This window comes from Carettochelys insculpta, chromosome 10 (assembly GCF_033958435.1).
Source record: "Carettochelys insculpta isolate YL-2023 chromosome 10, ASM3395843v1, whole genome shotgun sequence".
In the NCBI taxonomy this organism is placed as follows: Eukaryota; Metazoa; Chordata; order Testudines; family Carettochelyidae; genus Carettochelys; species Carettochelys insculpta.
Genome location: NC_134146.1, coordinates 52,631,594 through 52,658,415, shown reverse-complemented (window position 1 = coordinate 52,658,415; position 26,822 = coordinate 52,631,594). Strand labels below are relative to the sequence as shown.

The 26,822-nt window shown below is 45.3% G+C and overlaps 1 protein-coding gene across 5 annotated transcripts in view; it reads left to right on the top strand.

Annotated features, from left to right (window-relative positions):
• ATP13A3 (ATPase 13A3) overlaps positions 1–26,822 on the top strand; it is a 151,202-nt gene that overhangs the window by 88,447 nt on the left and 35,933 nt on the right. For all 5 annotated transcript variants that reach the window (XM_075004720.1, XM_075004723.1, XM_075004722.1 and 2 more), the window contains 13 exons: positions 990–1,062; positions 2,173–2,304; positions 3,368–3,547; positions 7,464–7,621; positions 8,376–8,564; positions 9,983–10,044; positions 10,796–10,946; positions 11,425–11,541; positions 12,588–12,605; positions 12,714–12,867; positions 13,390–13,510; positions 19,573–19,697; positions 21,530–21,708. In XM_075004720.1, coding sequence (XP_074860821.1) covers positions 990–1,062; positions 2,173–2,304; positions 3,368–3,547; positions 7,464–7,621; positions 8,376–8,564; positions 9,983–10,044; positions 10,796–10,946; positions 11,425–11,541; positions 12,588–12,605; positions 12,714–12,867; positions 13,390–13,510; positions 19,573–19,697; positions 21,530–21,708 — 1,659 coding nt within the window. The remainder of the gene's footprint in view (positions 1–989; positions 1,063–2,172; positions 2,305–3,367; positions 3,548–7,463; positions 7,622–8,375; positions 8,565–9,982; positions 10,045–10,795; positions 10,947–11,424; positions 11,542–12,587; positions 12,606–12,713; positions 12,868–13,389; positions 13,511–19,572; positions 19,698–21,529; positions 21,709–26,822) is intronic.

The following is a 26,822-nucleotide window of genomic DNA, read 5'->3' as shown; positions in this document are numbered from 1 at the left end:
CTTCATCAACAAAGGCTTTGCCCAAACTACGGGAATGGCCATGGGTTACAACACTGGATGCGCAATATGCCAGCTTCTTTGCAGGCCACCTTAAAGAAGGAATTTTTGGACAAATTAACCATGAAACCATTGACATACTTGAGAAAGACATGACATTTTCATCCTCTTTGCAGACAAGTCTCTTATAGATTTTTTCACCACAACTTCAGCAGTCACCATTGTTGAGCCCATTCAGCTCTCTCTGGAATACTCTCGCACTGGCATTAACTTCCTGGACATTGTAATCAGCACCCGCTATGGAACCCTATCAACATCTGTATTAGAAACCCATGGATCACCGCACCTGACTTCAAAGATCCAGCAATCACCTCAGACATACCAAGAAGTCTGTTCAGTACAGCCAGGCACACCGATACCAGGCAATATGGTCTGAGGAGACCATTCAGGATATATGCCTTAGCCCAGGGGCAGGCAATATATGCCCTGCAGAATCTAGCCCACAGCTGAGTGGGACCCTTAGGCAAGTTCTCTGCCTGCTTCTGGGGCCATGCTTTGTGCATCGGGCCCCTCCAGAACAGGTGCAAACCCTGCAGATATACCTGTACTGTTATGATCAACTCTACACCCATTCCCCAACCCCACAAAACACCTTTAACATCCAGGGTCCTACGCATGCTCATAATATGTGTACCTTATCCAATGGTGTAAGTGCCCCGATAACTGTATGGGTGAAACTGCACTCTTGAATGAACTCTCAGAGAAAAATTATTCAAAAGGCTAAACAGTCCATTCCATCCCTTATTTAGCTGTGGCACTCCCAAGTACATTTCCCTGAGCTGAAGCAGAGCTGTACAAGCTCTCAAGCTTGTCTCTCTCACCAACAGAAGTTGGTTCAATAGAAGATATTAGCACACCCATCTTGTCTCTCTGTGGATCTAGAAGGCTGTTATTGCTTTTGATTAATGATTTGTTCTTTTCCTTCCTTCCAGCAATATATTATGTTACATGACATGGTGGCAGCTCATAGCATTGTCAGAGTTTCTGTTAGCCGAGCAGATCAAGGTAAGTTGCCCTGGCAGCCTGGTTGAAAAAAAAAAAAAAAAGCCAAAACTGTTCCCTAATGAATAGTTGAAAATCAGTACAGGTCCTTACTTAGTTCCATATGGTTAAAATAATAGGGTCCTTGTGGTCTCTTAGTGTCATTGCACAAGTAAAAGGAATAGGTGTGGCAGTAAAAGTTGGAGAAGATAATCTATTTGAGTGTCTTCTTACTGATGATCAGTAAAATATTTATCTTGGAGCAGAAGTAAACTAGTTCCCTCATGCCCCTCTATTTTCTTTTATCTGTCTCTGCAGGAATATAGCAACCCTTGTAGTATCCTACTTCTGTCCTAAAGAATAAAAATAGGAACTCCAAGGGGGAGATTTCTTTTAGTACCTTTCAGTGAATCAGAGCAGGGCTATAACCTTCTTTGGCAGTCACATCTCCAGCTGTTTTAGGTTCTGCTGGTGTGGTTCTCATAAGAACCAGAGGTCACCACATGAAATTAATAGCAAGCTTAAAACAAACAAACAAGGAAGTATTTTTTTGCACAGTCAACTTGTTGAACTCTTTGCCAGAAGATGTTGTGAAGGCCAAGACTGTAACAGGGGTAAAAAAAAGAACAAGATAAATTCGTGCAGGATAGGTCTGTCAGTGGCTATTAGCCAGGAGAGGCTGAGATCATGTACCTAGTTTCTGTTCGCCAGAATCTTGGAGTGGGTGATAGGGATGGGTCATCTGGTGATTACCTCTTCTGTTCATAACTCTGGGACACCTGGCATCAGCCACTGTCGAAAGACAGGCTACTGGGCTCGTTGGACCTTTGGTGTGACCCAGTGTAGCTGTTCTTATGTGGGGAACAAGTCTTGAGTTGCCTTAGGTTTTTGTGTGGCAAATTGTTTATTACAGTTTTTCTGAGGCACCCCACAGTGTACAGTCAAGAGTCCATACAGAGGAAATCGTTAGTTTAATCATTTTAAGTCATACTGTTAATAATAGAAACAGCAGCATAGTTATAGCTAGGGTCATGGATGTTTTATTCATGTAGAATCCTGTTGGTGGTGCTGATTTGCAAGACTTTGTTTACAGTTGCAGAAAAAGAGCTTGTTCTTAAATTATCTTATTTTCAGAAATAGAAGAGATCCTTTCCACGGACCTGGTGCCTGGAGACATCATGGTGATTCCAGCTAATGGAACAATCATGCCCTGTGATGCAGTGCTTGTCAGTGGTACTTGCATTGTAAATGAAAGCATGTTAACAGGTGACATAAAATTTACGTTCTGGATGGCTGAGCTATGGGGCTAAAAACATTAGTCGATAAAGTTATGTCGATCTTCTTTTTCTGAGATGCAATTTACCTTATCCAAAGGAATTTGTTTACAGTCCCTGAAATGTGTATTTGTATCATTTACTCAGGACAGTGTTGCCTTATGTTTATACAAATCTTGGTAATATTAATTTTATTTAATAGGCATTTATATTGTGGTACTGCCTATAACCAACCAGATCAGGGCCTCATTGTGCAAAATGTTATGTATTTTTATAATTAAAAGAGTAAGGAGGAGCTGTATCTTCATCACACTGTTCTCATTTACCTCTTTTATTTTTTACTACGCTAGTTAAAATAAACCTTTCTGTTAAGAAAGGAATCTACAAGCTGAGAGTTTCTTTAAGAACCTCAAATGTAAAGTCCTAAAGTGTGAACCATGATAAAAGACACATTCATACAAAGCTTTTGGATTGCCTTTCTGTTATGCAAGATGAGCATTGCTTTTGACCTAGGTCATGTTTAATTGCATGACACTGCAGTATTTTTTGTTTAAAAGTGTAGAAGTTGCTGCCTGAATAATTAGCGAGTCAAAACTGGATAAAGTCATGTGTAGAGAGTGGGACATAGGTTAGCAAAGCTTACTATAGGTAGCCTTGTGACTGTACTAAATGGGTCTTTACAGCAACAATTAAATCATTTTTGATAGGTTTTTGTTTTTTACCCTTAGTGCTACAAGCAACAACATTTTCATGTTTTGCTAACTGGTGTAGGGATTTAGAGGAGAGAATATTGGGAATCAAGACTCTGTGTGTTCTGTGGGAGGTCAGGAAGGCTAAAGAATAGGCTAACGGGAACTAGGACTTCTAGGTTCTTTTCCCAGCTTTGTTACTGCCTGGCTGAGTTATCTTATACAAATCCTTGTACTTCTCTGGGATTCTGCTTCTGGATCTGTAAAATGGGGATAACACGGCTCAAGTAGGTGCTTTGAGGGCTGTGGATGAAAAGTGTTTATTGGTATTTGAGCTGAAAAGTTTTTTTTTTTTTTTCATTTAAGGTGAAAGTGTTCCTGTAACAAAGACTAATCTCCCAAATCCTGCAGAACATCCGAAAGCAGTGGGAGATGAAACATACAGTCCAGAAGTACATAAGCGACACACTTTGTTCTGTGGGACTAGTGTCATTCAAACCCGTTTTTATACTGGAGAACTAGTCAAAGCCATAGTAGTGAGAACAGGTATGTGTTTTAAGTTCTCTCACTTACTTGATTTCAAAGATATTTGATGCTTTCTGCCTTTTGTTGGTTAATTTAGCTGATTAAACAGATATTCCCCAAAACATTTAACAAAATTTCTTCGAAAACTTTGACAGTGGTACTTGATAATGCCCTCCAGACTGCTGATTTTTTCAGGGCTGACAAATCAATTACTCATTAGAGTCGAGGGATTTAAGACATGCCCCAAAACAATTGCAGTAGTCTTAATCAGTTTATTGTGGTTTTGCTCAAGAATGTGTTGTTGTCTTTGCTTTGTTTAGTTTTCTTACTGTACTTGATTGTGGAGAAAACCTGTCTCTAATATGGGAATTGTTTCGGGGCATGTCTTAAATCCCTCGACTCTAATGATTAATTGGTTTGTCAGCCTTGAAAAAATCAATAGCCTGGAGGGCATTATCAAGTACCACTGTCATTTACTAGCTTTATTATAACACTGTATTATGTCATATTAATAGTTTAACAGTTAATGTATTTAGTCATGTTAAGAGTTTACTGGCTGTATAATCCAGACACCTGTGAAGTATCATTTTGAAACTCAGCCTAGGATTTCCCAGAGTAGCCCTCAGTGTGTTGCAAGTCCATGTGGAGAAAAAAAGAAGCTTAGGAGTAAACCTGTGTAAGAACCATAATCTAAGACAGAAAAGTTGGGGGTAGCTTGAATAAAACTGTCAACTTTCCAAAGGAGTTTCCTGGTAAACTCATTAGACTGCTGGCAACTTTTCCTCAGTGTCAGGATAAGTTGTGTGGATAGATTATTTTCAGGTTTGATATAGGCATGTACTAATCAGCAGATTTGTTTTCTTTAGTTCTATTTTAATAGGTTCAGTGTTTGTCTAATGCCCAATTATGTCCCAGTGCTGCATTTGCCTTCTGGGGAGATAGGCCCTTTGTCTCTGCTTCCCATTCTCAGGCGTTCGCAGAGGCACTAGCTATGGCAGACTTCCTGGAGGAACTTAGACTCAGAGATAAAAGGAAGGGGCTGTGCCTCATGCTTCTCCCTTTTCTCCCATGTAACAGGGCAGGACTCATGCCAGCAGTTCATTTGCTGGCTGATCTGCTAGTTACCTAACAGTCACCAATCACTTCTCTCTGCTGGAGATTCCTCATCATAACTTCTGCTATCTCCGTGGTCTGAACCTGCATCGCTTGGGACTGTGGCATCTTTTTGGGGGCGTGACCCTCAGGCTGTGACCCAGTCTGCTTTTTCCCATCTTCCAAGGGACAGGCAGTTTCACTGGCTAGCTGCAATTGCTAGTTTAGCTCCGGGCTTCAAAGGCAAACTGCCATCTGGATTTAGGCCACTCTTCTCATTGGGAAGTGGAATGCTGGGGGGACCAGGCCTGTCTGCTACTCTAGATCTCAACTCAGCTACCCTATAGCTAGCAGCTGGTGATTGCCCCTACTCCAAACTCCCACTTCTTTTTCCTGGGCCAGTCCTTAGCCCTAGTAGCAAGGACCAGCCTGGCAGTGGTCAGCCAGATGTTCACCCTGGTACTCTGCTGTCACTGCCCAGCACTGCTCTGTCTCTAGTGCTTCCAGCCCTTCTCCTTTCTCTTCCAGGAAGATACTGTCTTCTGTTCCTATGAGCAGCCCTTTTTGAATGGTCCTCCCTGGCCCTGATTGGCTGCTCCACCAAGCCTCCTTATTTACTCTCTCAGCAAGTCTCTTCCCATTGGCCATCTCAGCCAGTCTCGTCTCTTCTCTCTGAGGGCTGCTTTAGCCCCTCATTACATGTGTGGGGAAGCTGCCCCACCACACTCTGCTGACTGTTTCATTGGGAGGTGTGGCTGGTCTGCAGTTGCAGTGCCAAGCTCAGCTTCCGTCACTCAGCCTGGTATGGGTAGGACCACCTTGATCCCTCCTTTGAGTCAGAAAGGGCCCAATGAAATTGGAAACCAGCTCCATATGGCCAGGAAGGTAGTGTGCCCAATGGAAGATTGGGCTTAAGCCTCTAGCGCCTGCCCGAACAGCAGTACTCTGGCAAGCTCAGCTTTCTCCTCCTCCTCGGGTTGCAGATGGAGAGCCCAGGACACAGCACAAGTATTCATGTCCCTTCAACAGGATGTTGCCTGAGCTTATTTTCCCCTGTTGTTTGACTCTGCCAAGCCCATAAACAATGGGTATTCCCTCTGTCTTATTTCCCTGGGAGACAATGCATGAAGTCGCTGTTCTGTACGTCACTCAATGGACGCTTACAGACAGGGAGGAGAGGCTTGCATCATTCCTGCTCAAGAACTCCCTGGAGCCTCCAGCCTCTGCTGCAGAGAAACCTAGAGTGGGTCAGTCTCACCCTGCTTCAACATCAGCCAACTGTCGCTCAGCTTCCAGCTGCAACGCTGCTGCCTCCCATAGGCTCCACACCTGTCTGCTACTGACTCAGTGAGTTCTGAGCAAGCAAAGCTCCGGTGGAGATCCAGGAGCAGGTCTCCCTCATCAGCCCCAAACAGGAGGGTTAAAACTTCTCCTGGGGCCTCATTCGCCAAGAGTTGCAGCTTTGAGTCCCCGGCTGGTGCCAAACAATACACTGGCACCAGCACTTGTGCTAGCGCCACATTCCTTTGTGCTGCCTTTGAGGCTGAAAACCTGCAGCACCCATCACCTCTCCTTCAGCACCAGTCACAGCTTTCATGGTACTGATGGACGTTGTAGCATGGACGGTCTCAGTTCTAGGTATTTCAGCACAGACTGGCTGGTACCACGAAAGGCTTCCCTTTATCCATACAGTCCCAGAGTCTTCTCTTGTGGAGTACTGTCAGCAATATCATGTCCAAACAGCCAGGCTTTCTCCTCTAATTCACCTGTCCAGCACTGATCCCTCAACAGCTCAGCTCTACCTTTACAGAAAAGCTGCTCTCTTTCATTGTCCTTCCCAGAGCACAGTGGAGGTCGCTGTTCTTTCCACCATATAGATCTCCTTAGGAATCCAGAGAAGAATCCTTCAGAGGACACAGAGGGCAAAATTTCTCTTCGAGTTCTCCATCTTGGTACTCTCCTGTGTGCCCTCCACCCACATTCCTATCCACTCTGTCCCAAAGGGTCTCTGTGAGGCAAGAACACTCATTTTAAAAAGCTGTGACTTTCCACCTCTGAGGGAGCCCTCCCCCATGCTTAGGACCTGAGCTCTGTCCTCGCCGGATGAATGAATGAGTGGTGAGCAGAGACATGGAAGGCAGGGCACCTGCCTGAGGGTTCCACTGGGCTGCTGGCCAGGAGCTGCCTAGATAAGCACCTCCCAGTCAGAGCATTCACCTGGCACACCAGCACCTCCCTTCCTGCAACCCCCTTCACGCCTTCTCCAAGTCACAACCCGAAACCCTGCACCTCCCTCCCCAGGTCACAGTCCCTTCTCTGACCCTGACTCCCATCTACACCGGTTCTCCAAGTCAGAATCTCCTTCTGAATCCATTCCTCTATCTCCTCCTGCCCCAGCTCCTTCAGCCAAATTCCCTTCCGGACCCCACCTCTCCTCCTGCAACCCAGTCCCATACTCTGAGCTCCTTACTTCACCCAACCTCTATCCCAGACTCTGCATCTCCTCCATTTATATCATGGAAGAGTACAGCCCTTGACCACTTTCCAAATTCTTGGTGTGGTCCCCTGCCCCCATCAAAAATTATTTCCCATCCCTGCTTTAACAGATCTTGCTGTTCCAACAAAATTCAGTCACATGCGAGTAGCCCAGGCATGCCTAGAGTGGAGTTTGTGTGGGCAATGTGTCTTGGAGAACCAGTTACTCTAAGGCAGAGGACCATTCTGAGGATAACCTGAGGATCAGAAGACTAGCTCAGGATTTTAGTGTCTCAAAGGCTTTTGGTGCATTGTGTGATAGTGATCCTGTTTGCACTTTTAATTTGATACATTAAAATTTCTCTTATAGGCTTTAGCACGTCTAAAGGACAACTTGTTCGTTCTATACTATATCCAAAGCCAACTGACTTCAAGCTATACAGAGATGCCTACATGTTTCTGCTGTTCCTTGTGGTGGTGGCAGGTGTTGGGTTTCTTTACACAATTGTCAATAGCATACTAAATGAGGTATGGTTACTACACCTCCATTGCCCTACTCTTGTATTTTAACTGTAGAGGCTGATCAGTGGTTTGTTAGTAGGTCTGGGTGAGCTAGTGCAAGACAACTTTCTGCAAATAATTAAATCTTATTTGTAAATGAAATCTTTGTGGCTGCGTTTGCTTTTCATTAGTGTTGTAGCAGACAAATTACCGACAGGCACATTCAGCGAAAAAGCAAAAGTTAAGAGAATATTGAGGGAAAGTGAAATCTAAATTTAGAATCACCAGCGTTTGCACCAGAAAATTGATTCTAGAAGTTACGGTGATTCAAAGAAGAAACAGGATACCATGTGGCTTGCAGCCAATCAAACCAAGTTAGGTATTGCATGGCCAAAATGTTTTGCACAGCAGTTAGCTATCTATTTAGATCATTTATGGAAATTATTTGATAAGAATACCAAAAATGCAAATTTACCAGATTTGTTGCACGTTAGTCACTCCCTTTGATTTTTAACTAATGTACTGGGAGAGAGAGGAGAGGCGTCACCACGTAACACTCTCAGGACTGAATAACTAAAATTGTATTGTGGAAGTAAAGTCTGTGACAGCATTGTTACCTTTCTGAGCACAGCAGAAGCTACCTGTGATACTCCAAGAAGAGATGCAAAGGAATTTCATATCTGAAACTGAGGTTCAGTACTATGTTAATGCTAATGTACTAATGTGAATCCTTTTAGCTCTGGATTTTATTCACTTAAGATTGTGCATTCTTTAACTCTAGGTTCCTGCTCATACAATAATCATTGAGTCTCTTGACATCATAACCATCACTGTACCTCCTGCACTTCCTGCTGCAATGACTGCTGGGATTGTTTATGCCCAGAGGCGGTTAAAAAAGATTGGTATTTTCTGCATCAGTCCTCAGAGGATAAATATCTGTGGCCAGTTGAATCTTGTGTGTTTTGACAAGGTTAGATACATTTAAATTTTTTTGCTGGTTATTGTCAGGAAAAAGTTGTATGCAGTTTTTTAAAAGTAACAGTTATAGTAGTGGATATAAAGGCTAATGTGTTAAAAAAAAACTCTCTTCCAATAGCTGCAGGTGTTAGGTACGTTAATTGGTGGTAGACTATAGATGTAAAATAACCAAAGCAGATACCTTGGAGCCTCCAGACTCTGGGTTTCCCAAGCCTGGGAACTCCTGTGGTATGGCGGAGGAAGTGGTTTTGCACGCGGCCGCCCCTGGCAGTACGCAGAGCTGCTTCCCTTGAGGCTTTTCCCCACTTATCTCATAGCAGTGGGAGGCAGTGCCTGGGAGCAGTGAGGGATGTGGAACCACATATGCCCCCAGGAGCGGGCCACCAAGCGTACACACTATTTTGTCCCCCTCATACCCAGACCCTGCAGCACTCCCTGCCCAGCAAAATGTTTAATCCACCATATCATATTTCCCAGGGTTGCTGGATTAAAGAGGTTCAAGGGAATTTAAAAATGTGAGTGGAATGTTAATCTCAGAGCTCCAGATACTGCTTTCTCAGTAGTTCCAAGAAGCTTGTTGTGTGGAGACTGGTCCAAACTGAAATTTTTGAAGGCTCCCAAGCATCAGGAAAATTTCCATTCAAACTTTGTAGCGTGGGCACATTTCTCATTTAACTTTGTCAAGTGAAAGGCCTAACTAACAAGTTTGATTGTTCCTTAACTGGGAATAGGGAGAATTAAAAGTCAGAAATAGTTCACATAAACATGGCTGGTCTGTGTGTTCCTTTCAATTTGTGCTTAATCCAAACTTCTTTCCCCTCTCAATTTTTGTCTAACTCCTTACACTTTCTATGCAGTTGTTTCATTTGTGTGGCAGATGTATTCAGTACAGTGTGTTAACAGTTAGCAGTGGCAGTTCAGTGCCATCCTCCAGTCTCAGGCTGAGCTGTTGCTTCTTTGTCCATTGGTTGTCTCTCTTGTTCAGAATTCCTCTTCCAAAGAATACAGGCTTTGTGAGCTCACATAATTGCAGGTTGAGGGGCTGTGTATTCTGTGCTGTCCCATGATCATGGACATCAGTCTTTTTTACAGATACTGTGCCATGAATGCATAGCATTGGGTAGTGACATGGTCATACCCTGTTTTACAAAATGGCTTTCCACACAGCGAGCTGTTTTTTGAGGACTCCAAGAGAAATGTGTTCCTTTTTGTTCTGTATAGAACAGTTAATAAATACCAAACCTATATTTGGGCTGGAAGTAAAATATTGCAGTAGTTACTGCTCAGATGTAACTTTGTTCCTTTTCAGTTAATATTTCTGCTATGTCCACTGGTGCTTTTCAGAGCCCACTTTGACTTTTAAGGTTTTCCCTGTTAGAGCTCATTGTATTTCATCTTGTTTTTTGATAGACTGGCACTCTTACTGAAGATGGCTTAGATCTTTGGGGGATCCAGAGAGTGGAAAATGCTCGGTAAGGACAGACATGCTGCAGTATTTGCATGGGAGAGAAGTTTGGTTTGGTACAGTGTGATTGACATGAGAGTAGATATATAATTGGTACTTAGATACTATGCTCATGAACATGTTATAAGAACCCACATAAAACAGAAGAGAAACTGTGAGCCTTTGCATTCCTGAAAGTGCACCCTAAAAGTGGATGGCAAGGGTTACATATCAGAATGTGACAAGGACTTGGTGAAAAGCACGTGCAACTTTCACACAGCTTTCAATTGTGAATTAGACAGCTGAAGTGATGGAACCGCAGTGGTGTTATGAATAGAGCACAGAACAATGCAAAGTGATTTTGAGCTTGGTCTGTGCATTTATTTTTGGGTTTATCATCATGGGCTAGTTAGGTGTTTTATACGAGTTAGCATGAACTTGATTCAGACAACCTAGTTGAGGTTACGTATGATCAACTCAGAAGTGTTTGGCTGCTTCCATAGCAGGGCTGAGAATTTCAAGGGAGCCTGCAGAATGTGTATACCCACATTGGGTTGCAGTTCAGTGGGAGCTGGTTGCCTGACTCCCTTAGGCTTGAATAAAATTCCACCCCCTGCAGCCCTAATCCATTCCCTGTACTGTGTGGGAAGGATAAGAAAGAAAAGACTTGTGCAACCAGTGTTCTGCGGTCTGTATAACCCTTGGAAATGGCTCATAATAAATCATTGTAGTGCTGAGCATGTTATTGGTTTTGTTGGCTTCACTGTATTCTGTGTTAGTTTCCTTTTGCCAGAAGAGAGAGCTTGCAGTGAGAGCCTGGTGAAGTCTCAGTTTGTTGCTTGCATGGCAACTTGTCATTCACTCACAAAAATTGAAGGAGTGCTTTCTGGGGACCCACTTGATTTAAAGATGTTTGAAGCCATAGGATGGGTAAGTTAATTCTTTCAAGGGAATCAACCTTTCTAAGTTCAGTAATCTGAAATGTCACAGGGTGATAAGGTGTTCTGTGATTCGCTTCCTCAGATTGCAAGATTTACATTCCTAGGTGTGCTACAGTGCTGGAGTATCACTAAAGGGAGGAGGTCAACACAAAAACTCCGTGTTTTTATTGTCTTATACTAAAACCTACGTTTAATAGTGAAAATTCCTAATGTCAATTTAGTTGTCCCTAATCTTGGAAATATTGGGTCAATTTTTGGCACAAGCTATGCATATTTTTAGCTAAAGCTTTTTAAGGGACCTTGGTCTATCTGCTCTTTCACTCGTTTTTACTATTTTGCGTCTTAGACATGTAGTCAAGAATGATCAGTGCTCTACATGTTGGATACTTGAGTTGTTTTCAGAAATATAGTTGTCTGATGTATAGTTAGTTAATGAAAGACGTGAATTAAGTGTTGTTTTCATTTAGATTCTTGAAGAAGCAACTGAAGAGGAAACAGCTCTTCATAATCGAATAATGCCAACTGTGGTTCGACCTCCAAAACAGCTTCTTCCAGAACCCAAACCTGCCACAAATCAAGAAATGGTACAGAATTTCAAAACAAACATAAACCTCTGTTTTACATGTCTTGTGTTCCTTGGCTCATTAAAAGAGCTAAGAATGCATGCGTATTCCCATGTGTTGGGTCCTGCAGATTTAACCCTAAACAGAATCAGGACTGGTCGGTACTTTGAAGGGAAAAATTAGGGAACGTTCAGGTGTTGTAGGAGTTGGTGGCTCAGTACTCTCCCTTTGACGTCAACTTAATGCATCAGTATTCTGATGCACTAACCACTTCTGGTTGTTTTAAACCTATTATGGTGCTTTTTGAAACAACTTATTACCCTTACCCTGATAAATAGCTTACATCCATGTGGTCCTTGTGCAATAGCTACAATATCCTCTTTTTGTTTCCTGTCTGTAGCTGTTTAGTGGAGTTACAGTGCACTGTTAAACTGCCTTTTAAATCATAGAACAGCACTGAGCTTATAACAACAAGGAATAACACTTAGAAATTCTCTAGTACCTGCTATCCATTAATCTCTAAGGGGCTTACAGGGAGGGTCGTGGAGCCCAAGCTCCAGCCTGTGCCTGGAAGTCTGCACAGCAATGAAACAGCTCTGTACACCTGAGTCTGCTGGCATGGCCAGCCATGGTAGTCTGTGCTGCACTGACATACCCAAAGTGCTTTTCACTGTGGGTTAGGCCCCACTTTCCTCTGTGAGATAGGCAAGGTTTCTTTCCAGGCAGAAGAAATGAGTCATAAGGAAACAGCCACTCTGGGGCAAAGCGGAGAATCAAACTGTAAACCACTGATGCCATTCTTGTGCTTTCACTAGTACACCAAGTTTGAGAATTGCTTTGAGGTCATTTGGGGTTGAGGATTGGGGATAAATGCAAGTCAGGAATATCAAACTTGTAAAGCCTAATTACAATGCAGTGCAATTGATATTGACTGCTGTATCATATTACACAGAGGTATTACTGATGTGATATGTATTGATAATAGCATTGCAAATATTGCTTTGGAATGAAGGTTTGTAATAGATTGTTAGAAACAGTTGGTGTTTTTTTTTTTTTGTCTTTTTTAGGAACTGTTTGAACTCTCGGTAAGTGTGACTATTTCCCCCTTTTGAAGGAAACGGCTTTTAAAAAATACACAGGGGATATATTTGCCCAGCAACTCTCCTCTTTGTTGTCTGTGATCAATTATACAGGCCACTTATGAAATTGGAATTGTGCGCCAGTTTCCATTTTCTTCCGCTTTGCAACGCATGAGTGTAGTAGCAAGAGTGCTTGGGGAAAAGAGAATGGATGCTTTCATGAAGGGTGCTCCGGAGGTGATTGCCAGTTTGTGTAAACAGGAAACAGGTAAAGAAAGAAGTGGACTTCTGTGATGGGGTTCAGGGTCCCCATGCCGCAGGCAGGAGTGACTCTCACTCAGCAGGTAGAATAGGAAGTTTATTAGGTGACAGAGGCCCAGTTTCTCACAGAAGAGTCAGTGCAGCCATTAGAGAAAGTCATTCCAACCCATCCTGGGGAGAGGAGCCCAGGGGTTCCCCTCTGGGGTGTAGCTTCCCCCTCCCCCGGCTGGCTGCCTTTCAGCTCCCTCTCCCTTCCAGCTTCTATAACTGCCCCCTCTGATTCAAACCCATCTCGGCTCCTCCCTCCTCTTTGCTCAGGGCAGAGGTGTTACCTGCCAGCCTAGGTTATAGCCCCAGGGTCATCCTTAGCTGCTGGGAGCTGCACTGCTTGTCTCACACACATCCAGCCTGAGTCTCACACATGCACTCCCACGACTCCATCACAACTTCTCTCACAGAGTTCAGATGAGATGAGAAGTTCTAATAATTCTGTAACTGACTTTTTTTTTTTTTTTTTTTTTTTTTAAAGTGCCTGATGATTTTGAAACTATTTTGGAAGAATACACTAAACAGGGCTTCAGAGTTATTGCTCTTGCTCACAGAAAATTGGAATCCAAACTTACATGGCACAAAGTCCAGAATATTAACAGGTAAGAAGGGCTGCTTTTAAGTGAGAATTAACATATTTTATACTGTTGAACATGAATTATTTTACATTCTTTATACTACTTGAATTGGCTGAAGGCTGCTTATTTTGTTTTATCTATATTGCATCTTCTGTCCATCTTTAGTCTGTATCTGCTCACCTGCAGTACTGTGCAGTGGTGTTCGTATCCTGGAGACTGGGCAGAGAATCCTAAGGAAACCAAGTATCTTTTAGTGATAAAGTGTGTGCTACAGTGTACCATAACTGTTTTGTTGTGATGTCTGATACAGGTCCACATGACAATCCCCACTTTCTTCAGTCTGATATAAGTGTATTTGTGTAACAGAAAGTAATGTGTTCATTAAAGTGTTCCTGGATCTGGTATTCCTCACAACAACCAAACATAATAAAGATCAGAGAAGATTAGGCCTCTTGGCCCAAAAGGTCCACTCATCCATGACTCCAGTTTCAGATCTCAAACTGTCAGGTTATCATGGACAGCTACACAAATTATTAATTTTTAGTCTTTATTAAACATCTTCCACAGGAGCATAAAGAGCACTTCCAGGCCATCATTAAAGAGGATCAGTTATTAGCCAGAACCTCTCTCCAAGAGTTTGTAGATGCCCTGGACCTTGCCGCTAGAACCATCTCCACAGCAGTTGTCATGGAAAGGGTATTGTGCTCTGAATGGCAGGGTTCCCAAGAAAGGTTGAGGATACTGTTGAGCAGTGGTTTTTTTGTGCTGGTCCTAGTTGGTACTGACTACCAGCACCTTGGCAGCCCTTGCCGCAGGATTGGCTAGGGGGAAGGAGGCAGGGAGCTGGTGGAGTATCAGCTACTTTAAAAACACACGCACACGCACGCGCACACATGCAAAAACACTACTGTTGAGGACTTGCAGTGTAATGGTCAGAAGCTCTTCTTGACAACTATGGGCACATCTCTGTACGCTCTGGAGGACTGGAGGACTACCTTGAGCTCTCTTGGTATATGTACTTCAAGGAACAAGAGCAGATTTTAGCAGGTCTCTGACTGCACAGATGTTGCACCTAGCTTGGTTGTCTGGATTTCACAGAATTGCTGAACCCTCTGGAAAGAGACAAATTCCAGAGCAGAAGAGCTTCCCACTTCCTTCAGCGAGAACCCAGTTATAATCGAACAGCAATTTTGATGTCTTGGTTAGGGTAGACTCCTCTCTCGCAACTTGTTTGCAAGCTGGAAATTTTTGCCCACCACTTTTGGACACTCTCTTTCTCATTTCCAACTGGCCTGACAGTGTATTACAATAGAGAAGTGCGTTGTGGAGGTTTATAACACTTTGGCTACGTCTACACGAGCCCCAAACTTCGAAATGGCCACACAAATGGCCATTTCGAAGTTTACTAATGAAGCGCTGAAATGCATATTCAGTGCTTCATTAGCATGTGGGCGGCCACAGCACTTCAAAATTGACGCGCCTCGCCGCTGTGCGTCTCGTCCCGACGGGGCTCCTTTTCGAAAGGACCCCGCCTACTTCGAAGTCCCCTTATTCCCATGAGCTGATGGGGCTCGTGTAGACATGGCCTTCATGTCCCTCTCTCTCCATCTTTCCTCTCCCTGTTCCGGGGGACCACTGTCACAAGAGTATATTGAGTCAACAGGTGTATTCTGTCCATCATTCAGGAGTGATCAGAATGGGCCCCTTCCCCTCATGAGGCAAAGGGTTTTACTCCAAATATTTCCTCATGTCAAAAAGGATAGAGGGTTGAGACCAATTTTAGAACTAATACAACTGAACAAATTTGTTAAGTCTCAGAAGTTTGGAATAGTGATTCTGGCGGTCATAATGCCTTCTCTAGTAGCAGGAGATTCGTTTTTTGGCTGTCATCTGCAGGATGCCGATTTCTATATAGCAGTACATTCTGTACAGAGAGAGCTATGTGTGCTGTGATCATTTTTAATATTGAGTACTTCCTTTTCATCTCTTTTCCATCCTAAGGAAGTTCTCAAGGAATCTAGCAGTAGTCACTGGAAATAATTTCATTGTCTCGTATCTCAATGACTGGCTACTCCAGGACTTATCTTCCAAAATGGTACTAGTTTCTCCAGACAGCCTTCTCTCTCTCTCTCTCTCTCTCTCTCTCCCCCACCCCATTGGGGTCTCCAGGTAAATGTTCAGATGAACAAACAAAAGGTAGATAAGCCCCTGTGTGGAGATTGCAGTTCAAAGCGGCATGTATGGAGTCATTGGCAGCCCAGGCCGTCTTTCCCACAGACTGATTTGTAGCTTCTGTAAGCTTGGTTGGATCAATTCAAGAAAGTTCATTTCTCAGTAAGAAACCATTTGCAGCTTCCCGTTCATGCGGTAGTTTGCATATTTGTGACCAAGCATGCAAAATTACGTCGGAAGGGTCTGTTCCTCAGCCAGAGACAGCTTGGGCAAGCATGGTTGTCCTCCAGGTGAAGAACTTCCTAGGCTGGTGAGAAAAATCAACTTCTTATCTTCACAAGCATCTCTTTCATCTGGCCAGTTCCAATGTATCTTTGGCAGTGGACACACTACTGTTATGGTGGTGAGTGCACATAAGTTCCTCCAAACTCAGGATGATAGTTTCTTCAGGAAGCCAGTCTCCATATCAGCCTGTCCCAGGGCTGTCAGGAACTCTTGTCTTCAATTCCTACTGCTTATTGTGGTGAACCAGTGAGGACCATGGTGAACAACATGGGTTAGGGTTAGGGTTAGGGTCTGCATCTGAAGAAGTGAGTTAACTCACGAAAGCTCATGCTCTAAACTTTTCTGTTAGTCTATAAGGTGCCATAGGACCCTTCGTTGCTCTACAGATCCAGACTAACACGGCTACCCCTCTGATACTTGACAACATGGCTTGAATATTCTATGTCAACCAACAAGGAAGAACAAAATCCCCTTCCCTGTGTGTCAAAGCTAGGAAGTTGTAGAACAGGTGTATAACCAATCATATTCAGATCTCAGCCACTCATCTTCATGGAGTCCAGAATGTCATCGCTGTTATACTACTTCCAAGGCTGTGAATAGGGGTTTAACTCTCAATTCCTTTTGGACTATTCCAAAGGTGAAAGTTTCTAGGCGTGTACCTATTCATCATACTCAACAACTAGAAATGCCCCTTATTTTGCTCAAGCAGAGGCCTAGGTAATTTTGCTTTTGGGGAAGTGCCTTTCCTACCGCGGATAACATGCTTATTCTATGCATTCCTGCCAACATCACTAACATTAACAGTGAGGAACAAGATCAGACAGGACAAGGTCAGGGTTAATCTTATTGTACCAACCTGGCTGTGGCAACCCTGGTATCCTGACCTGCTTCACCTCTGTGTCCAGTTGTTGTTCATGTTTCTGACCATCCCTCATTACCTGACCCCGACCTAGGTGTCCTGCACCTCCAGGCATGGCTCCTGGATGGGTCACAGGATTGGAATCCAATTGCTCAAAAGGAGTACAGTATTTCATTCTCCACTAGATGCTTCTATAGTTGTTCTCCCCAAAGTACCAAGATTTATGATGGGTTTGGGAAACCAGATTACAGATCCTATTCTGACGTGGGATCCCAACTTGTTGTTTAAATAATCTGTTTGAACTTCTCACATATACTCTTTGCTGCTCTTATCTATGAAGATGGTCTTTTTAGAAGCTAACACATCAGTCCACAGGACTGAGGAGATTGGAGCCTTGAGAGACGATTCTTCCCTCACTTACAGTATTTTTTCAAAGGCAAGGTTTTCTTATTGGCCACACTCCAAATTCTTACCTAAAGTGTTGTTAGATTTCCGCCTTACCCAGTCTGTTCATGTACTGAAGCTATATAAATCTCAGCATGAAATCTTTCAGGAGTCACTTGTGAGACAGACATTAGTCTTTTTAGCTGGATCAGACCAGACAATTTGGGAAATCATCTAGACCAGGAATCACCTGTCAGCAAGATCCAAGGGGGCCATGATTTCTTCACAGAGTTTTGAGGTGGATCTTTGGATGTATTGTCACTTCCTGTTATACAGATGACACAGGTAGTATCTTCTTGTCTGGCACTTCAGGATCTGTTTGGTCCTGAATGAGAGAATTTGCAGGACAAAGGAAGGCCTCCTGCCTCACCAGCCTGCTGTCCCTATCCCTGCTCCTCATGCCATCAGCCCCACCACCTACAGCCCCTGGGCCCATTAAATTAGTAAGCCTGGACTCTGCTGGGCAGATGCTGGTACTGGCTATTGTCCTCAACCCCAGATATGGTTGGGCTCTAGCTGGCCTGCTAGACGTGTCCTCGCCGGTAGGCTCTAGCTCCAGCCCCGGGGCTGGGCTGCTGGACATGCCCTGGCTGGACTGCCGGATGTGGCCCCAGCCCTAGGGGCTGGCATGGGAGGCACACGTGTCTAGGGATGTAAGCCCCACTGGGCTCCCCTGCACAAGGCTGCCAACCCCTTGTTACTGGGCTCCTGCCTAGCTAGCCCTGCCAGCTCTTCTCCCACTAGCCTTTTGGTTGAGCTCTCTGGTCTAGTAACATCTGTGGTCCTACCAGACCACAGATATTGCCAAGCCAAAGAATTCTGGGTTTGGGAGGTACAGCCTGTACTTTACCTCCTATAAGGTAGTGTGACGTTAACTCTTCCGGATCACAGGTGACTTCCACAGTGTTACTCAGAAACTTTCCACTAGCTGGTACATGCAGAGCTGTTACTTGGGCCTCTGCATACCTTCTCTAACCACTGTGCCTTGGTCCAGCCCATCAGATTTGATGTGGCATTTGGGTCTGCTGTACCACCATCATTCATGTGCTAGCTTCCAAAGTTTCCTCCTCCCAGGGGGAATACTACCCTGGAATCACCCACAGCAGATCTCTCACCAGGGATGCAACATGGAGAAGTGGATATTCGTCTCATGAAGTAACTATGATTCTTTGAGATATGTATCCCTATGGTCATTACAACAGAGAAGGTTCACCTGGAAAGTCCTATATGCTGTCGTGTGGCAAAAATACAGAATGCATGCAAAGCTGAATGGGTAGAAAATCTCCAAGCATCTGTGCGTGATCACATGAAGTGAGCCACCCACAGGGACACACTTCTCAGAGAAATAGTTACTGTACAAAATAAGGGACTCTTTCACTTCTGTGATTACATTTTATTTTTCCTTAAATAAACTGTTTAAAAGTGAACAGAAATTATTTCTCATTTATGAGGCTGAATCTTTTTACTATTTTCCGCGATCTAGTATATATTTTAGAGAGCTTGTGTATTCGGTGAAGAACTCCTCCTAAATGGTAAAAGCGAGGGCCATCATATTCGGTATACAGCTTCCTCTTATAATTTAAAGCAACATAAGGGTTTTATGTGCCTGGAAATGGGGTTGCTTCTCATTTAACCAACCGGAAAAGAGACAGAATCACAAAAGCAAATACAGACCTCGGAATTGACATAACGGAGCAAAGGATGAAAGACACTGAACCAAGATGAGCCAGAAAAATAGGACGTACCTGGAGTAGGCTGTCTCAGTAAGTCTTATAGAAGAGAGCTAAAATGGAGAATTTGGGATATTGCTCTGTTTTGGCACAGTTAAATCAATGCTTGAGGTTTGAAAACTAGACGAAAATATTATTGGGAACCAAATTCACTATATCCCTTTTTTATTAAAACATAGCAAATGAAGAATTTATAGGGATGAAGGAAAAAATACACTTGATGGAATTCTCATTAATGGACAAATTTTAATAATCACTTTTTCAAGAAATCCAAAATAAAAATAAGCTTCATAAAAATTAACCCTTCATGTTTGGAAAATACAATCATTTATGTAAAGCATGTACGTTTTCCTTTTATTTCCCCTCTCTGCACTTTCTCTCCCCTGCTGCCCCACCCTCCCCCCACCAAAAAAAAAAAGGAAAAAAATTAAGGCTCTGAGAAATGCCAGGTATATCTGCTAGTTAAAAATTAAACTTTTTCCCCTCTTTGCCAGAAAAGCCTAGGCACATTGTTTTAAAGACCAAACAAACAAAAAACCCGACAACACTACATCAGTTAGCTGTAATTTTCTGAAAATGTTTTCTGCCTGTTACAGAGATGCCATTGAAAGCAACATGGACTTCATGGGGCTAGTTGTGATGCAAAACAAACTAAAGCAAGAAACCCCTGCTGTACTTGAAGACTTGCATAAAGCCAACATTCGCACTGTCATGGTTACAGGTTAGAATATAGTTAACTCAACATTTTGGAAACAAATATATTGCTTTGAAGGAGTATAATGCTTTTTCTCCCATCTGTGTGTGTTACATTTAACATCAGTGACTCCCCAGGGTGTAAAGCTGTGTTGTAATTAGGGTCTCTGGTTCACTTTCTTGCATAGAAGAGGTTTGGTATTGTACAGAAACTAGGTGAGAAAGGGACAAGGGCATTTCTGCTTTTGCTGTCCGAGGAGAGGAAGTATGATTGCGTGATAACTCACAAGACCAAGAGCTGGAAGATCTAGATTCTGTTCCTTATTCTGCTGTATACTCACTGTACACACTGTGCTTTACATATTGAGTCTGTTCTGGTAAGGCTATGATCTGAGGAAATGGGTCTGTACCATGAAAGATCATCACCTAATAAATTATTCTGGGAGTCCTTAAAGTGCTACGTGACTGCTGTTTTGTTTTTACACGTAAAGCACTTTTGAGATGTTTGGAAGGAAGATGCAATGGAGAGTCTCATCAGTATGATTTATGCTAGTCCATAAAAATTATGCATTCATATGGGGAGGAGAGACAAGAAATTAAATTGTTACATAGCAATACCCAAATTCTTCACTACTATGATAATATCCAAGAGTGAACTAGGAATGGTACTGCAGCTGATTCTATTGTAGGCCCTGTGATTCACTGATAGTTGATCTAATGTGTGGTCGTTCTGAATAAATTTTCCTGCTTCATTGACTTTCAGAAGAGTTAAAACAATGAGGAGTCAGTCCAGTGGCACCTTTAAAGACTAACAGATTTATTTGGACATAAGCATTCGTGGGTAAAAACCACTTCTGCAGCTGTCTGTCTCTGCATCTGACAAAGTAATTTTTACCCAAATAAATCTGTTACTCTTTAAGAAGCCACAGGACTCCTTGTTGTGTTAGTTTGTATCTGCAAAAATGGTTACCCCACTATGGAGAGTTAGAAGTGGTATCTGTGCACCTGTCTTACACTTTCTCCAGCAACATTTCAGTTTATAGCTTTTACGTGTTGGTAGGTATAGAGTAGGCATTGGATTTCTGCTGTTTATGAAAATGAAGTGTAGGGCCTTTCCAAGGAGAGTGTAGGCCTGGGACAATGCCCCCACCCTGGTTCCACCTCTTTCCACCCCTTTCCAAAAGTCTCCTGACCCTTTATTTCCTGAGTGACCCCAAAAACTAGTGAGGCTCATGTCTGCTGGAACATCAAGTCCTCTAAAGCATAGCCCCCCTCCTCCCTGCCACCCTCAGCAGCTCTGTAGTGGTGAATGTCTTGCAGAAATGACACGTAGAAATGGAAGCTACCATACAAACTATCATTGCTGTCTTGGAAAGGGAGGAAAGAGAAATTTGTCTGTGAAATAGCAAAATGGGTCAGGTTACCCAGGTCTTTCCTGCCAGTCAGAAAGATGTGCAGCTATTTTAAAGCAGATTTACTCAGGCATGTTCTGTTCCTGATAATCATCTGTACTGCCATGAAACAGAGAAGTAGCTGTGTTAGTCTGTACTTGTGATTATCATAATTATAATTATGCTTATAATTATCTCAGGCAGGACACTTAACATCCCGCCTCCTCTCTTTTCTCTCCTTCAGTCCTATTTGATTTATCAGTTTTTATTGCAATATTTTTTGGGTCCTTTGTACTTATAAATTTCAGTCTGTATTGGAAAGGAGATGGATCTGAAGAAGTGGGTCTGTCCCACAAAAACTCATCACTGAATAAATTATTTGGTAGTCTTCAAAGTGCTAAATTTCTGCTGTTTTGTTTTATATTGCCATCTGTTTAGTAAAACACCTTTTTCTTTACTTGCTGAAAAGGTGATAACATGTTAACTGCTATCTCTGTGGCTCGAGACTGTGGAATGATTCTACCTCAGGATAAGGTCATTATTGCTGAAGCGCTACCTCCAAAGGATGGGCAGGTTGCCAGGATAAACTGGCATTATGCAGATACCCTCTCAAAATGCACTAATTCATCACCAGCCATTAACTCACAGGTAATTCTACATTGCTTTATCTCAGCGAGAGTTAACATGAGATTTACTGCTAGGTTTATTTATTGATTTTCCTTAAATTATTCTAGTGTATAGTTGTACAGATGATAATAAATGCGCTACTTAACTTACAACTGGAAATAAAGTGGAAGGCAGTAGCAGAAGTATAGCACGATACTACCATTCATAACATAGGACTGGTATAGAACTGCAGGTTTGGAGAAAAATTCCTCTGATTTGATCATTCACTGAACTCTGGTTGATTGAATTAGCAACTAAGTTGATTCATTTTCAGTCTGGAATAATTGTTCTTCATCGAGTGTCCCCGTGGGTGCTCCACAATAGGTGTCGGGCTCGCCCGGCGCCACAGATCTGAAATCTTCCCGCAGTTTCTCCTGGATCGTGCATGTGCCAGCGCACGCCACTCCCTTGTGCGTCCCCGGCCACGTGCGCGATCCGGTCCCCGCCAGTTCCTTCTCAACCGCCATCGGCTGCAGACGGAATCCGCTCAGGCTACGGCCAGAGTCAGATTAGACAGTAAAAGAGAGAGAGAGAGGAGCGGAGAAGAGGAGTGGACATGAAGGCCAGTAGGCCGCCTGCTGCCTGCAGGCGGGTGTCTGCGATTCGGGGAAACAGGCACGGACTAGGTGCTAAGTACCCTATTAACAGTACAGACTCACTGTGATGGCTTCTTCAGGCTTTAAAAAGTGTGAGTCCTGCTGCGAAGCTATGCCGGCCTCCGATGGGCATAGTGAATGCATCCGATGCTTGGGGGAATCACACGTTACCCAGAAGTGTTCCCACTGTGCTAAGCTCACGGCCAGGGCCAGGAAAGACAGAAATGCATCTTAAAATGCTCTTGCTTGATAAGGCCCTCCAGCCAGACGTGCCGGAGAGGCAATCAGAAGGGCCCTCTGGGTTCCACAAGAGGAAGGCAGCTTCTCTCACCCCCTCGGTGCAAAAACGGAGGAAGCTCTCCCCAGCTCGATCCCTGCCAGCAGTTTCAGCAAGTGGGACGGGCGGAGCACACAGCCCCCAGCCACATCCTCAGGCAAGCGGCACCGTGGCAGCGCATGTGGCAGAGGCTGAGCCTCCGATTACGAAATAGCCGGCACGTGTGGCGCCTAGAGCGTCGGCAAGGCAAGCGCTGGAACCAGCGGCACCGACCCCTGCGGTACCAGCGGTGCGGGGCCAACAGGCACGGACCCTGCAGGCACCGGAGGACGTTATCCGCACAGCACCGCCGCTGAGCGGGCCGAGCGCGGCGCCGACAGTGGGGCCAAGATCCCCGGCGCAGGAGGGGGCGGTGCCAGCCCCGCAGGGGCGGAGAAAGGCAAAAGCAAAAGCCCGGCACCGCAGCCCTTCTCTGGACAGGGCTGCGCTGCTGCTAGCAACAAGCCCTCCCCCTGTGCTACACACGTCTCCCAGAAGGCCTGGGTCTCCACTGGCTTATCCAGAACCTCCTTCTCCGTTCCTCCAACCAATGTCACCATGGCTTGGGCCACCTTCACCCTTTCTGGGCCTGGATCCACTGGAGTACTATCACAAACCAGTGTCACCACTATCTGTGTCATCGCGGAGGTCTCGCTCTCCCTGGCATCGGGGGTACACACCCCGAGAGTGGTCCAGGTCTCTGTCCCCGTGCCCGTGCTGCCATGGTTGTTCTTATCATGCTGGACACAGACACCCCAGGCCTACGCCCAGGGGCAAGTCCCCCCCGGCTGTCCAACACCCCTGTGGGCACTCCCGTTCGGGGATGGAAACTCAGTTATCTCAAGGGGAGTTAATTTTAGAACCCCGAGACTTTCCTTCGCAATCCTCCAGCGAGCAGGTGTACCATCGGCTGCAGGAACCTGAGAGTTCGAGGGAAGTTTACCCTAGTGGTTCCTCCTCATCCTCCCCAGATAAGGCCATGGCCCCCAGGGATGTCGCTCCCCCGGATGACCTTAAACAGTTTCAGGAGCTGTTTAAAAGGGTGGCTTTCACGTAAGGCATTCAGACGGCAGAAGTGCAGGAGAAACATCACAAACTCCTGAAAAATTTGAGACCCCCAGTTTCATCCAAAATTGCTATCCCGCTGGACGAAGCCATTATGGAGTCAGCCACTACCATGTGGCAGACTCCGGCCTCTGTTCCGCCTGTGAACAAGAGAGCGGATAAGAAGTACTTCGTTCCGGCAGAGGGCATGGAGTTCCTCCTCAGTCACCCACAACCGAACTCATTGGTGGTCGAATCGTCCCAGCAGAGGTCAAAGACTTCTCAGTACAAATCGGGGGGATCGGACAAAGATGCCAAGAAGTTAGAGCTGTTCGGCAGGAAGGTATATTCCTCTTCCACCCTGCTACTGAGAATGGCAAATTATGCGGCACACCTAGCGAACCATAACTTTGATAATTACTCCAGGCTTACTTCTCTCATGGATTCACTTCCAGAAGATAAGAAGCCGGTGTTGAAGGCAATTGTGCAAGAGGGCTACGCAGCTTCGAGGACGGGAGTCCAGATCGCCCTGGATGTGGCAGATACGGCGGCACGCTCAATCCTGGCTCCAGACATCAGGCATCCCGAGGGATCTACAGGCGAAGATCGTGGCTCTTCCCTTCGACACGCAAAAGTTGTTTGCAGACTCAACCGACTCGGTCCTCCACTCCAGTAAGGACTCGAGAGCTACACTTAGAACCCTGGGTGTTTATACCCCTCCATATAGGAAGAAAAAATTGTACCCTCAGCAAAGACACTACCCGTACCAACCACAGCGTGCGCAGTATCAATGGAGCTACGACCAAGGGTGACATCAACAGCAGCAACAGTACAGAACTCCCAGGCGACGTTCTCAACAAAGCCGTACCCCCTCGGGACAGGCCCAAAGGCAACAAGTTTGACGAGCATGTCAAGGGCTGCACTATCACTCCCATTGCGCAATGCCACTCTCATCTCATGTTCCATCATCGCCTCAGACCGTTTCAATCCCAATGGCAAAAGATCACGGCAGACAAATGGGTGCTGGAGATCATAGCCACGGGTTATGCGATCCCTTTCCAGTCGCTCCCACCGACGAAGCCTCCCTCCAGGCCCCACCTCCAGGATGCTACCCACGAGGCGAGGCTCAAACAGAAGGTGGACCACCTTATGTTCATAGAGGCGGTGGAAAGAGTGCCGGAACAATTCCAGGGGAAGGGACTTTATTCATGCTACTTCCTCACAGAGAAGAAAACAGGAGGCTGGAGGCCCATCTTAGATCTTCGGGGCCTCAGCCGCTACTTGCGCAAGCAACGTTTTCAGATGATTACAGTCGCCTCCATACTCATGGCACTGGACGATGGAGATTGGTTTGCAGCCCTCGACTTACAAGATGCTTACTTTCATATAACGATCCACCCGGCACACAGGTGCTTCCTCCGCTTCATGGTCAGCAAGGAACACTTCCAGTACAGGGTTCTTCCGTTCGGCCTCTCCTTGGCCCCCAGAGTCTTTACCAAAACCCTGGCAGTGGTGTCAGCCTACCTGCACAGACAGGGGGTATTTATATTTCCATACCTGGATGACTGCCTATTGAAAGGGGCCTCGAAGGCAGAGGTCCTACGCATGATACGCGTCACAGCGGACACGTTTTCTTCGCTGGGCTTAGTCATCAACCTCGCGAAGTCAAAGACCGACCCCACACAGGACATAGAGTTCATAGGGGCACGTATAAACTCTATCACGGCAAGGGTGTATCTGCCCGACGCCCGCTTTCGCGCCATCAGTACGCTGGTGCAAGTCATTACATACAGCCCCACGGTGCCGGTCTTAACGTGCTTACAGCTGCTGGGCCATATGGCGGCAGCGACGTTTGTGGTATAGAATGCCAGATTGCACATGCGAAGCCTACAACATTGGGTGGCGAGCGTCTACAAACCGGCATCCCACACTGTTCACAGGGTGGTGTCATCCACGACAGAGGTGCGCAGATCCCTGCCGTGGTGGGTAAACCCCAAGAACTTGCTAGCCGGGGTGCCCTTTCACCAACCACAAATTTCTATTTTTCTTACTACCGACGCCTCCCACATAGGATGGGGAGCGCACATCGGCGACAAGGTGACACAAGGGCTATGGTCCCCTGCGGAACAGTCACTGCACATAAACATACTGGAGCTCAGAGCAGTGTTCAATGCCTGCAAGCATTTCCGAGAACACATATAGGGCAAAGTAGTCAGGATCAATACAGACAATACCTCCACTATGTTCTACATAAATCGACAGGGAGGAGCCAGATCCCGTGCCCTTTGTGCAGAAGCAGTCCGACTGTGGAACTGGTGCATCGCCAACAACGTTACGTTGAAAGCATCGTACTTGCCGGGCGCTCTCAACGTGAAAGCAGATCAGCTGAGCAGGCGCTTCGCACTCACGCACGAACGGCAGATCCGCTCCGATCTGCTACGACCGATCTTTCATACATGGGGGTTTCCCCAAATCGATCTGTTCGCCACACAGCACAACAAGAAGTGTCCCCAGTGCTGCTCCAGGGCAGGAGTGGGGCGGGGGTCCCTGGGGGACGCATTCATGATTCCATGGAAGGGCCCCCTACTTTACGCGTTCCCCCCCACAGCGCTTATCCACAAGGTCTTGCAGAAAGCCAGAAGGGAGAGAGCTCCCATGAAACTAGTAGTCCCAACGTGGAATCAGCAGCAATGGTTTCCCTTGCTTCTGCGCATGTCGGACGGCCCACCGCTCCCTCTACCAGTGGCGCCAGACCTACTCACGCAGGCCCAGGGGTCCATAGTGCACCCAAACCCTCAGAGTCTGCACCTACAAGCATGGCTTATCCATGGCTCAGCTCCTTAGAAAGTACATGCACGGAGGGAGTACAAGAAGTCCTGGAAAGTAGCCGAAGGACCTCCACCAGGAAGACTTATAAGCAGACATGGACTCGATTCACAGCCTGGTGTTCCGCCAAGCAGTTAGCTCCCCTTGACGTTCCTATACCAATAATACTTGAATACTTATTGGACCTCAAGAGGGGCGGACTTTCCTGATCTTCGCTAAAAGTCCACCTCGCCGCTATATCAGCTTTTCAGCATACAGAGGAGGGGCCCACGGTATTTGCCCATCCTATCGTTACCAGGTTCTTGAAGGGGTTG